Source organism: Bos mutus, chromosome 21 (genome assembly GCF_027580195.1).
Source record: "Bos mutus isolate GX-2022 chromosome 21, NWIPB_WYAK_1.1, whole genome shotgun sequence".
In the NCBI taxonomy this organism is placed as follows: domain Eukaryota; kingdom Metazoa; phylum Chordata; class Mammalia; order Artiodactyla; family Bovidae; genus Bos; species Bos mutus.
In genome coordinates this window covers 22,694,425-22,708,546 of record NC_091637.1, presented here as the reverse complement: position 1 = coordinate 22,708,546, position 14,122 = coordinate 22,694,425, and the positions used below count along the sequence as shown (strand labels likewise).

The 14,122-nt window shown below is 42.7% G+C and overlaps 1 protein-coding gene across 1 annotated transcript in view; it reads right to left on the bottom strand.

Annotated features, from left to right (window-relative positions):
* The window catches only part of LOC102277636 (ADAMTS-like protein 3), a 111,077-nt gene that overhangs the window by 65,999 nt on the left and 30,956 nt on the right, over positions 1-14,122 (bottom strand). The window contains exons 6-7 of the mRNA XM_070358201.1: positions 9,072-10,143; positions 2,016-2,143 (exon numbers count right to left, since the gene is read on the bottom strand). Of these exons, the coding sequence (XP_070214302.1) occupies positions 2,016-2,143; positions 9,072-10,143 (1,200 nt within the window). The remainder of the gene's footprint in view (positions 1-2,015; positions 2,144-9,071; positions 10,144-14,122) is intronic.

The following is a 14,122-nucleotide window of genomic DNA, read 5'->3' as shown; positions in this document are numbered from 1 at the left end:
ACTTTCCTGGATTTTAAGAACCATGTACTTTTACCAGATTCATTTATGAAGTCATTCAGGAAATATACTCTGTGCCTGGGCTGGACAATGGAAATACCAAGTTGGAACACAAACATTCCTGTCCTCAATCAATTCAGAGACTGGTGGGAGACACCACTACCATTACAGGGTAATGGGTGATGAGGTAGAGAAAGGTGCTAGTTGCCCATGGGTCTCTCAGGAGTATGTAGGGGTCTACCAATTACAGGGTAATGGGTGATGAGGTACAGAAACGCGCTGGTTACCCAGGGGCCTCTCAGGAGCATGTAGGGGTCAGGGAAGGCCACAGTCCTCTACCATAGAGCTACTGCCATGGCTGGTTTCCCTCCTCCACCTTAGCATGTAAGTGCTTGGAGGGAGAGGCCATGTCATATGTCTTTTGGTTGAGGGGGCTGTGCTGGGTCTGCACTGCAGCACACAGGCTTCTCTGATTGTGGCACACAGGCTCAGTGGTTGCAGTGCGTGGGCTTAGTTTCCCAGAAGCATGTGAGATCTTGGTTCCCCAACCAGGGATTCAACCCACATCCCCTGCATTGGAAGGCAGATTCTTAACCGATGGGCCACCAGGGAAGTTCTCACATATTTCTTTACTTTTTTTTTTTTATCACTAATGCATAGCAAGTGAAAGAGTAACAACATTTAGCTGTTTGGTAACCATGTCTTCTGCAGAAGAGAATTTGGGAATGATCATGTTCAGGTGACCAAATGTTCCATTTGTTCCTGGAGCGCCTGGGGCACTGAAACGGTATGCTCAGAGTTAAAAATACAGGGGCTCTTGGGCTGAGAAAGGACTGTCGTTGTCTTGTGTCCTCTGGCCCTTATGGCCTTGCACCAGCTCTCCCATGAATCTGGGCTATCCTGGGATGGACTTACAAGGAAACTTGCGAGCTGCAAGAGAGCCTTCTGTTCCTCCCAACAATCCAGAACCTCAAAACTGAGGTTTTCTGGAAAGGAGCAGATGCTCGAAGAGGAGAATCATCCAGGAGGATCAAGGCGCAGGAAATCAAGGTGTGAAGGCCCTACCATGGGAATGCAGCCAGGAGAGGGATGGGGCACCAAGCCATGCAGATTCAAGGAGCTTTGAAAATCAATTGGTCCCACCTCCTCAGATTATAGATGTGATGGACTGCCTACATCAATGCTTGGCTGTCTAAATGCTGGGTTCCAATCCCAGATAATTGTCTTTCTCCTCATCTTATCTTAATTATTTGAGCCATAGATACCAGAAACCACAGAGCAGAGAGTTGGAGGGTAACTTTCTTATTTGATTTTTGATCCCAGAACATGAGCCTGCTACAAGGAAGCATTGCTTACAACTTTGCCAGCTAAAAATATTCCTTCATCAAAAAGCACACTTTAATATTAAAATGAGTTTGTCTACCTCCTGGGACAATTTACACTAATTTACAATGACAATTTCCTGAAAGTGTTTTTAAGGATTGAGCAGAGGAGTGCCATTGGGAGGTATACGTCAACCTTTAAAGGATAATTATCTCTTTTGTTGGATGGTGGCATTTTAAAAACAAAAAGTCAGCACTATTAACACCACCAATTAAACTCCATCTTGTTAATTTCCAATTCTTAGAAAGTGAACTCTAGAGCAGCTGTTTTCAAAGCGTGGTCCTTAGGCCAGCAGTGTTGGCATAACCTGGGAACATGTTAAAAAGGCACATTCTGGGACTTCCCTGGTGTTCCAGTGGTTAAGACGCCTCGCTTCCAGTGCAGGGGTCATGGGTTTGATCCTAGGTTGGGGAACTAAGATTCCACTTGCCTCAAGGCCAAAAAAGTGCACATACTCAGACTCCACTCTAAGCCTGCTGTGTCAGAACCCCTGGGAATGGGGTCTGGAGATCTCTGTTTTAACATCCCCTTCCCTGGTGATTCTGCTGTGTGAAGCATGGAAACTGCTGCTCCAGAGTTTAATGTTAAAAAACCAAACCACACCCAGGCACTCCAGGCTGCATAACGGGCATTACCTGCATACAGCACAGAAGAACTTTCCACATCTGAACCGAGATGATTAGCTACAGCACATCCATATATTCCTTGGTCTTTCTTTGTAGGTTTCCGTATCTGCATTTTCCCCATTCCATCCAAAATGACTCTGTAGAACAGTTAGAAAGAGGATGTGTTCATGTGACACACTGAACTACTTGAGAATCACAGCGACCCACAGAGAATGAAGACATTGACTTTAGGCTGGCAAGGATCCAGAAGATAATCTTGTTGAGCTTCCTGCCTATAAGCAGACCACTATGTAGACTGGAGCTGGAGGAGGGAATGGCAACCCACTCCAGTATTCTTGCCTGGGAAACCCTATAGACAGAGGAACGTGGCAGGCTACAGTCTGTGGGGTCGCAAAGAGTCAGATACAACTTAGCGACTAAACAGCAACATATAGACTGGAGTGTGGAAAAGTCACTCTTCTTGGTTGAAACTCACTGAGATGGTAGAGCTGGACTATGCTCAGAGATCCAGACTTCTATCTCACTCTGCATGAGAACAGACTCTTCTGGATGGACTCAATGCTTAATTTACCACGTTTAAAAAAAGACAAACTAGTAAGTGTTAGTTTGCTGGAGGTTAAGCCCTCATTTTCTGCCCTAAGCCTTTCTAACAGACTACAGATGTGATTTTTTCAGTTCAGATTTTCACGCTGGAAGTGAGTGGACCTTTAGTTACTGCTCCCTGGCAATGGTTATTTTCTCATGGTAGGAAAAGTTCAGTGGAAGTAACAAAGCTACTGCTGCATTATATTGGGTTTTGAGCATGCTGTTAAGAATCAGGGCTATGCTGTGTGAACCCTTTATGGTTTCCCAATTATTGATATTCACAAACACCTGCATGTAAATACCACCTAGAAAATCAGAGCTGGTCAAGAGTATCCTCACAGGTGAGATACTGATTGAGGGGATGGGAAAGAATACTTGTTTCCCTTTAATTTTAATTTTTTCTTATTGATTTGAAGTTGCTAATAGATTATCTGGATCAGCAGTCCATATACTATTTTTTTTTACCTGCCTTCTTCCCACTTTACAGATCTTAGCACTATGGACTGTTCTGTTGTTGTTACTGTTCAGTGCCCAGTCGTGTCCAACTCTTTGTGACCCCACGGACTACAGCACGCCAGGCCTCCCTGTCCCTCACCATCTCCCAGAGATTGCCCAAGTTCATGTTCATTGCATTGGTGATCCCATCCAGCCATCTCATCCTCTAATGCCCTCTTCTCTTTCTGCCCTCCATCTTTTCCAGCATCAGTCTTTCCAGTGAATATTCAGGTTTTTATCCCTTAAGATTGACTGATTGATCTCTTTGCTATTCAAGGGACTTTCAGAAGTCTTCTCCAGCACCACAGTTCAAAGGCATCAATTCTTTGGTGTTCTGCCTTCTTTACTTCTGCCTTCTTTACGTCCAGCTTTCACAACCGTATGTGACCACAGGGAAGACCAAAGCCTTGACTATACAGACCTTTGTCAGCAGAGTAATAATGCCTCTGCTTTTCAAAACACTGTCTAGTTTTGTCATCACTTTCCTGCCAAAAAGCAATCGTCTTCTGATTTCATGGCTGCAGTCACCGTCTGCAGTGATTTTGGAGCCCGAGAAGAGGAAATCTGTCACTACTTCCACCTTTTCCTTTCTATTTGCCATGCAGTAATGGGGCCAGAAGCCATGATCTTAGATTTTTTACTATCTAGTCTAAAGCCGGCTCTTTCATTCTGCTCCTTCACCCTCATCAAGAGGCTCTCTAGTTCCTCTTCACTTTCTGCCATTAGAGTGGTATCATCCTCATATCTGGGATTGTTGATGTTTCTCCCACCTTCCAGCTTGTAACTCATCCAGCCCAGCATTTCTCATGATGTGATCGGTGTATAGGTTAAACCAACAGGGTGACAGCAGACAGCGCTTTCGTACTCCTTTCTTGATCTTGAACCAATCAGTTCCACACAGGGTTTTAACTGTTGCTTCTTGATCCTCATACAGGTTTCTCAGGAGACAGGGAAGATGGTCTGGTATTCTGTTTTCCACAGTTTGTCATGATCTATACAGTCAAAGGCTTTATTGTAGTCAATGATACAGAGATAGATGTTTTTCTGAAATTCCCTTGTTTTCTCTATAATCCAGCAAATCTTGGAAATTTTTATCTCTAGTTCCTCTTCCTTTTCTAAACCCAGCTTGGACATCTGGAAGTTCTTGGTTTGCCTAATGCTGAAGTCTAACATGCAAGATTTTAAGCATGACTGACTGTTTTGATCAACTGCTAAATACTCTATGTTTCTTCATGAGCTGAACTGGGCCACTTCATTTCCTGTCACTTTACATTGCTTGCTTACCCTCTGCTGTAGCCATAAAGAACCTCTAACAGTTTCCAGAACATTCCATGGTCTTTCATCACCCTGAGCTTTTGCATATGTTGTTCACTCTATTTGGAATGCCCTTCCCCACTTCTGGCAACTCTGACTTACCCACTGAGTCCTGGAGCAAATGTAATTTCCCTTGTAAAGCTTTCCCCAATACTCCTAGAGTTATCTTCTTCTCCCTCTGGGCTCCTTCTGGTTTGGTTCATATATTTATTTGATGAAATATCTTTTTATTCTCATGAGATTGTGATCTTTTCAAAAGCAGGGACCAGATCTTATTCACAGCTGTGCATTTTCAATGCCTAGCACAGTACCTTTTATATAGCAAGTTTTCAAAAACATTTAATGACTCAGTGTATGAATGACTACAGTAGAACTGAATAATGGTAGAGAATGAATGTACTAGAGAGTGCAAGTTCCCATGCAACCCACAAATGAAGTATACAAAGGTGGGAAGAAACCAAAACAGCTGAATTGCCCAGAACAAAAACAGGAATAAGGCAGAGGTAGCTATGACCAGGGCCAGGCTCTCACTGTCAAATCCCTGTTAAGGAACAGTTGATTAAGAAAAAAAGTAAAAAAGTAAAACTAACAACTCTACGTGACAAATGTTTATACATGAAAATCTTTTCTTAAATTATTTCATATGTATGTTTGTATGATTTAGCAATTCTCAAAGGATTCCTTTTAGGGCCTCAGTTTTACAGTACAGCAAAAAGTCACTGAGAAATAGCTGAGCACACATGAACCTTTCTGACAGGTGATGTCACCCAGGATCCAGGCTGGACCAGTCCCTGGGCTGGAGAACCAAAAGGTAGAGTTCTTTAAGGAATCTGATCTTGACCTCCACCACAAAATCTTATTCTTTACTTGAAGTGATAATGAAGTTGACCTCTTCACAGACGTCACCCCTAGGGAATCCACCCACAGCCTTTGCTTCCTAGCTGTGATCTCTTACTCAGCTGGTGTCTAAATGCACTCCACGCCTACACTGTTGCCTCCTATTGGAGAGGGGCGCTTGCAAACATCATTCCATTTCTGCATGACTTCAGTTGAAAAGATTTGTAAGAGTCAGAAAAATATATCTAAAACGGAGAACTTTTCTTGCATAAAGAAATTTAAACATAAGTTGAAAAAATTAATTAGGTATGTTAGAGAAAACATGGAAATAAAAATAAATCTTTTAAAAATTCCTTTAAAATATTAAAACCAAAAACTCTTACTAGCCAAGTAGAACTGCTTCAGTGTCAAAGGGCTGGTTCTTAAAGTATGCAGAAACAGGTCTGATTTAGGATGGCAGAATCTTTATGGGATCTTCAGGAGCCTCAGCCACAGAAACTAATGCAAATTCCACTTGAGCAAGTCAGACGATCACAAATCAACTCAGTTCAACAAACACTGACTTGAACTAACCACGGTCTTCCACCACATCCCTCCAGTACTTTATGGCCACAAATCAGCTGATCAGCTTTCTCAGCCTCTGTTTCCTTATAGTTTCTTTCTTTTTTTTTTTTTAATAAACTTTATTTTGGAATGATGTTGGCATTACAGAAAAGCAACCAGGACAGTACAGAGGGTTCTTATCTCCTTCTTTCTTGGTTTTCCCTGACGTGAACATCTTCAGCACGTGATACTTTCATCAAAACTAAAGCACCAGCATCGGTCCATCACTGTTGTTAACAAAACTTCAGTCTTTATGTAGATTTCATTAGTTTTCCCACTAACGTTGCTATCCTGTTGCACAATCTCCCATTCAGGACATCATATTGTATTTAGACATTGTGTCTCCTTAGTCTCTTCTGGTCTGTGACAATTTTTCTGCCTTTCCCCCACCCCCTCCATTTTTTTGATGACTTTGACAGTTTTGAGGACTACTGATAAAAAATAGAATGTTCCTCAATTTGGGTTTGGCTTATGTTCCTTATAATTTCTAAAGTGAAATTGTTGAGCAATCCTGAAAGGGTGGTCCTTGAATCCCAGGGATCCGTGAGGTCAAAACTATTTTCATAATAGTAAATATTGACACTATACCGTTATTTGCCTTTTTCACTGTGAGTGTTGATATTTGCACTGATAGTAAAAGCAGTTGTGGATAAAACTTGGCGCCAGAATGGAATCAAAGCTGTGGCAGCAAAGTGTACCAGTAGCTACTGTATTCTGGCTACCACACACTTGCAATAAAAACAAAATGCCAATTTCCCATAAGAATATCCTTAATGAAGCAGTAGAACTTATTATTTCACTAAATCTCTACCCCCGAGTGCAAGTTTTCTAACATTCTGTACAACAAAACAGGAAATACACACCATACCTCTGCTGTCTGCCAAAGTCTGTGGGTGTGACTGTTTGAATTGCTAGCTGAACTAGCTCCTTTTTCATGGCATACTACTTTACTTGAAATAATGACTGACAGATAAGCCAGGGTTATTTGGATTTAGGTATTTGGAAGATATATTTTTTTAATGAACAAAAATGAGCTGGCCAATGCAAGGAAAACAACTGACAGTAATTGTTGCCGATGATAAAATTCAAGCTTCCGAGTGAAAATTAGAATTTCAGAAAATCCGTCATGTTCACTGTGAGTCTGACTGCTTCCCAAAGCCAAAGACTTTCTGAAAAGTTGGGATAGTAATATTAAAGAATACGCGTATTTTTGGTATTGTATGATGGAACGTGTTAACATTTGGAAGATGTGTATAACTCAGTCAGCCAACACTTTCCAAATGACCAATGTATGATGTTATAAAATCTAGTCTAGTTAAAAGATCCATTCAAAGAACAAGATAAAGCAACAGATTTCATTGTAACAGACTACCAAAATCTCTTTAACATGGTTTTAGATTCCACATCCCACCTAACCTTTAAGAAACTACTGCTTGTCTATTTTTAGTGTAGCATTAAAGAAGAATAGCCATAATTACCTTAAAAGATTATGAATGTATTCCTTATCCTCCCAACTAACCTGTTTATATATGTATGAAGCACAATTTTCTCCATAAACTTCAATTAAAACAACATATGGCAACAGACTGAATGTAGAAGCATTGAGGAGAAAGCCCAGCTATGTTTCATTAAGCCAGACATTAAAGAGATTGGCAGAGATGTGAAACAATGTCATTATCATTAATCTTTAAAATACTGCTTTTCAAAAATTATGTTATTTACATAAACATGAATTGGGCTTACTTCTGTTACTTCTAAATGGATTAACAAACAGCTATTTAAAATGTTTCATGGTTTTAATTTCTAACAGTGTAAACATCATGAGATATGTTAACATATTAACATAAAGTTAATTCATATTAACAAAAGTTCTTTGGCTTCTCATCATTTTTTTAAGTTTGAAGGAGTCCTAAAACCAAAAGATTTGAGAACTGCTAAGTTAGTTGATCTGGAAGGTTTATTCCACTTCAAAAACTACATTATACTCTAATGTTCAGAGTTTTAGGCAAAAGAATTTAAAATTAGATTTGTTCTATCTTTCCATTCTAAGACAGTCCAGTGATATAAAAATTGAATTTTACCTAGATTTCTTTTAATGCTTCACACATTAGGTGATGCAGAAAAAAAAGGATGATAGAAATAAACCTTGCATTTTTAAAGTACCTTATGGTTTGCAAAACAATTTAACATCTATGTCTCTGAAAAATCCCTGGAGGTGGATAAGGAGCTGTTGAATGCAAATTGAAAGAAAGCAAGATGTCTACAGCCCTGTGTGTGTTAACAGCAAGATTTGGAGACAGTAGAGAAGACAAAATGAGTGAATGTTTCTATTATTCCATTATTTTATGTAAAATGAATGAAATGCGACATTTTCTCACTGACATGGATAGTTATTACAATAAAATAAAGTGACTGAATACTGCTTCAAACATCTCAAAAAACTTTGATCCTTATCATTACTTTTCGGTTTTGTGACATAAATCATTGCCTGATATTAGAAAATGACTTCAGGTAATCTTTCTACCAAAGCTATTATTTGTGTGACCCTCTAACACCCCTGGCGGGGTCCAGATGACGTGGCCCCTGCTTCTGACTGGCCATGAATTAGTCATGAGATTCTGTTCCTCAATGATCTCATTGAGAAAGTATCAACTCCTGCCCTGCCAGACTCATAGGGCTGGTGTGAGTTCAAACGAGACACCACATCTCCCAGATATAGAAGATTCTTGCAGTTCCTGCATATTCTAAGAGAACTGCAAGTATGTTTTTTTAATGGCCTGATTGATTTCACTTTTTTGGAGGGATAATTTTTTAATTTTTTGGCTGCACCACGTAGCATGTGGGATTTTAGTTCCCCGACCAGGGATCAAATCTGTGCCCCCTGCATTGGAAGCACAGAGTCTGAACCACTGGACCACCAGGGAAGTCCCTGATCTTATTTTTAAGTATTAAGTGACCTGAAAAGCGAGAGTCTGTAGACGCTTACATTTAATCTTATGGTATCCAGTTTGGCACTACACCTTCATGGTAGTGACTGTGATGGTACAATTTCATTTTTAGAATTCCAATGAGTATGTGAATGCCATGCCCTAACATTTTGGAGTTTCTTTTCCAAAGGATCCTGTTGGAAGCACATTCTTAGGAGAAGGAATTTGACAATATTTTAAGGAAAGCTGGAAGATCCATTTAGAAGGCATCTCAGAGTAAACACTGTACTCTGATTGTACTTACTTTTCTGAGGGTTGTAACAGTGCTCCATCCTTGGTCCACGTATAGGTGGCCTCACTGGGGCTGACAAGCTCACACAGTATGTTGATGACCTCCGTCCTTCTTGTAATGTAGACTGTATTTCCAATCCTTGAATTTACTGTTTTATTAAAGGAAATCAAGGTGGGTTGGCTCTGCCTCAAGAGGACAGGTCCCTTCGGCTTGAATGTCAGCTTGCCTGAGTTTTTGGAGTTCGAGCTTTGGGGCACACTTCCAGTCTCCCCCCTTAGCTGAGCCGTGGGAGGTGCCTCTCCAGGGATGCCCCTCCAGTGCGCATGTGCAGGCTGCACCTTGGTTAACTCGGCCACCAGCTGATATATCACCTGGGATGCCAGGTCATCGCTGATCTCCCCCGTTTCCATGAGCTGGCTCATGTTCCTGATCAACTCATCAAACTGGGCGGTCTCCATGCTATAGGCTCCCTGTTTAACTGCTGCTTCAAACTGCTTGTTTTCAAACTCCCAGGAGTTGGCGTTTCCTGCAGAAGGGCTGCAGTGGCCCAACAGAGCTCTCAAGAGAGACTGATTGTTAATTTGGCCATTGTGCAGATAAAGCTCGTTTTTGTTGTTCCACATCAGCCTCATCTTATGCCACGTGGCTCCCAAATTATTGGCCTCGTTGTTGTCCATCCCAGGATATTCCCTGGTGTGCCCACCAAGGGCTGGGGGTGCAATGAGCCGGTTGTCGGTGCCAATGAGCTTAAGCACCACAGTCTCCTGTGCGGGGCCTGCGATGCACCGGTACTCACCAATGTCGAGGGCCGCAAGGCTGTGAATCTTCAGCGAACCTGACTTTGTGAAGCCAAGCCGCTTGGAGTTCTGCAGACAACGGCCGTCCTTCTCCCACTGTATCCGAGATTTCTGGAATCGTCGCACTGGGCACTTAATAATCACAGATGTGTTGGGCAGCAGGTAGGCTCTGCTCCCGACGGTCAGGTTAATGCGCTTCTCTTCCCTTGTCTGGATGTACACTCTCTGGACACCAAGGATCTGAGGACCCTGCTCCCTGACTCTGGCCTTCATCTCTGGTTTCATTTCTGTTGGAAAAATAAAGAAAGAAAAACACAAATATCTTTATAATGACATTTGTCCATACTCTTCCAAGGCTGACAGAAATCAGCAAATTCTTTTCTCTTCTAAAACATTTGAGAACTGAAAAAATATATATATATATATTGTTATTTATGCTATATATGTATGTATATATATACTTTCACAAATATCACTTTAGCAGCAAAGAATGCAAGATTGAATGAATTGCATGAAATCATGTCAATTATTTTATAAAGGAGCCTTTGGTTTGGGGAGGCATGAGGTTAAATGGTTAAATCTTTCCATCAATAAGGGGACGTCTGATGTGTGGGGCCTCCACCATTTGGGAGGCTCTTGAGGATCTTGTATGGCTCAGCCAAGGATACCCAAAATCTGAAGGAGGCAGTGAGTATGGGGAGGTGAGTGAATGTATTTGAAGGATCTGAAAAGGAGGATGCAGCTGGGCACCACAGCAGATCACCCAAGCAGGTCAGTGAAACTAGCATGGGGGCCTGAATAAGCCAGTGATGGAAGAAGAAAAGCTCAAACTGGCACCTGAAAGCCAGCTGAACGGTGAAAGTGAATCTCAGCACTACCATCTGAATAAGTGATCTACTCTCTCTGAGCCTCAGTTTTCTCAGGTGATATTAACACCTTCACTGGAGGAATATGAGAAGTCAGAGCATTTTTATCAAGGGCACAGTAGTGGGATGTATGAGCTCTCAGACATTATTAGTCAGCTGACAAAGGCGGGTCCAGCCAGCATCAACAGGGCAAGCAGCGAGGCATCACAGGTGGGCTGACTCTTCCTTGTTCCTGGGTGGAGGCCAGAGAAGATGCTCCCCAGATCCCATCCCCCAAAAGAAGCAGCTCTTCTCCCTCCCCCACTTGCCCTCCGCCGCCCCACCCCCACCCCCCGCACCACCACTCACTTGCAGGAAGGAAGGTCTCAATGCATTCTGGGGTGATACTGAAGTGAGTAGGTAGGGGCATGTGATGTGGGTGGGAGTCTGATTCCTCTTTGAAGATGTATGTAGGTCCATGGGCTAGAGGGCAGGAAGCACCAGGGAGTGACAGAAGAGAGACTGGACTCACATCAATGATACTGTGGAATTAAGGTCATGAGACAGGGGCCTAAGGGCCTCAGAGGAACCAGTTATGGTTCTTGCAATGGTTACGGCTGTAACACTGGTAGGGGTATGTTGGGAGAAGAACTAGATTGAAACTCCATTTCTGTTTTTGTCTTTGAAACTTTTTGGCCTTGCCACACAGCATGTGGGATCTTAGTTCCCTGACCAGGGATCAAACCTGCACCCCCTGCAATGGAAGTGTGGAGTCTTAATCGCTAGATCACCAGAGGGAAGTCCACTTAAGACAGACTTCTCAGGCCCTGGACACTACCCAGATTGTGCTTGTTGGAATAACTCTTGACTTCTCTTGGGTGGTTCATGATCCCGTTAGGGTCTAGTTGCTGCCTGCTTTGGTGTGGGGTGGCAGTAGGTTCAGAAAAACAGCAGGGGTAGATGCACAACTTCTGCAGTAGAGTGTGTTCTAAATGAGGGACAGGCGTAACAAGTCTGCACACAAATTCCACTGAGATGCCATTTCTAGGCCAGGCCCCTTGTCCAAGGTTCTGCCAGGGAACTCTCCCTCCCCCTCGGATCAGCTTGAAGTGGAGCCAGATGGCCTGTCGTGTGTATGTGTTCACCTGTTGGGATAGAGATGCTTCACAGAGGACATCAGGATCTCCTCAGTCAGTTAAGACATAGAGATTTCTTTTTAGGTTGGCAACACAGAATTTTAAACTTATTGCTGTTCAATAGTGGTCAAAAGCAGGAGGAGGATTCCTGCTAAATTTGTGGTTTACCCATTATTATAGGCAGAGATGCCATCTTTTTTTTTTTTTTTTTTAGCAAGCCCCTTGGTCACAAAGAATTTGGACATGACTGAGGTACTAACACTTTGACTTGCAAACACTGGGCTTTGCCCATGGCTCTAGTGGTAAAGAATCTGCGTGCAATGCAGGAGACATGGGTTGATCCTTGCAGGAGATCCTTGGGTTGGCAAGATCCCCTGGAGAAGGACATGGCAACCCACTTCAGTATTCTTGCCTGGGAAATCCCACGAACAGAGGAGCCTGGTGGGCTACAATCCATTGGGTCGCAAAGAGTAGGACACGATTTGGCAACTAAACATTTATTTATTTGGCTGCACTGGGTCTTAGTTGACGCATGTGGGATCTTCAGTTGTGGCATGTGGGATCCAGTGCCATGACCAGGGATGGAACCCAGGCCCTCTGCATTGGGAGCATGGGGTCTTAGCCACTAGAACACCAGGGAAGTCCCAGAGATGCCACTCATAATAGCAGTCTGCACAACAAGGGCTCGATCCATTGCAACAGATGGCAGCTATAGCCCTGTACCAGGTCTTGTTGTAACACTGCTGCTCCGAGTGTCTCCTCTCCCGACAGTGTACATTATGAGGAAGTTGGACCACTCCCAGCAGAAGAGTCCAAGCAGCTGGGAGACAGTCCTGGGGTTCAGGCCAAGGCTATTGACTAATCACCTGGAAGTATTTCTCTACTTTCCCAAATCATATAGACTCGCAAAGAGTCAGACAGGACTTAGCAACTGAACAACAATAACACATACTGGTGTGTAGAGTTTCAGTATCAACTCTGACTAGAGGCAGTGGTTCTCAAACTTTGCTGCCAATTAGGAGCACCTGTTGTTATTATTTTTTAATTTTACTACCCTGGGTCCCACTCTCCATGTTCTATGGGGAACAGAAGACTGGGCATCAAAATTTGTAAAACCTCCCCAGGAGACTGAAATGTAGAGCAAAGATTGAGAACCACCACCCCAGAGAGTCTCACTGGGTTAACTCAAAGATAATTTGATGGGCTGCTACTGGTGAACAGGGAAGGGAAAATAAGAAACAGCCACTGTGTTTTCTGTGAGAACCCTGCCAAAATCTTTACAACATGCAGTGTCCTCTGTAGGAGGAAGCAGGAGGATGCTTTGTGGTCTTACGATCAGGAATCCTTGTATTTCCTCCAAGTAATTCATTCATTTCCTACCCAATGAACCCTGAACTGTGTCAAGGACCAGGTTGCCTTTTCCAAGACAGCACTTATGTTATCAAGTTTAGAGCTAAATTTGTGCCTGCATATGATGGAAATGTAAAATTCAAGACATAATTCTATATTAGTCTTGCTTATTTCCTTTTTTATTAGCATGGGCAATTCAGAGGGGAAAGAATCTGCCTGCAATGCAGAAAGCCTGGTTTTGATCCCTGGGTCAGGAGGATCCCCTGAAGAAGGGAATGGCAAACCGCTCCAGTATTCTTGCCTGAGAATCCCATGGACAGAAGAGCCTGGCGGGCTACAGTCCATGGGGTCACAAAGAGTCAGACACAACTGAGTGACTAACACTCATTAATTTTAATTAGCTGGTTGCTTTTTATGAATATTTAAAAGTGGCCTATTGTCACAATGCAGGGTGTGTAATGTATGTGTATACACATACCTAGCCATAATACCTACATACATGTGTTTATATATACTGATACCTATACAGGCATCTTTTTATTACTATTTAAAAGAATTCAGTTGAACACCCTGTCTGGTCATTGTTTCCCATAATCCCGATGAATTATGGGAAAGACAGATGGTGAACGTGGATGGCTTTGAAATTCACTGTTTAAATCAGAGTTTAAGCTGGGTCAGTGTCAGAGTTTTGAACTTGTGCAACTGAGGGAGGGGTGGAGAGAGACTCTCTTAGGGCTGCTACAGATGAGACCATAGCTTGAATATTCCTGCTTTTACTGGGAAGGGGTCGAAACCCACACAGGGAAGGAAGCACATGCCTACCTCAGGGTTCAGGCTGGAGATGATCTGAGGCTGGTATGATCCCACACAGCATCCTGTGTGAAGATGGGTTCTAGTTACCATGGAGATGGGTTCTAAGTACCTTTAGAACTGAT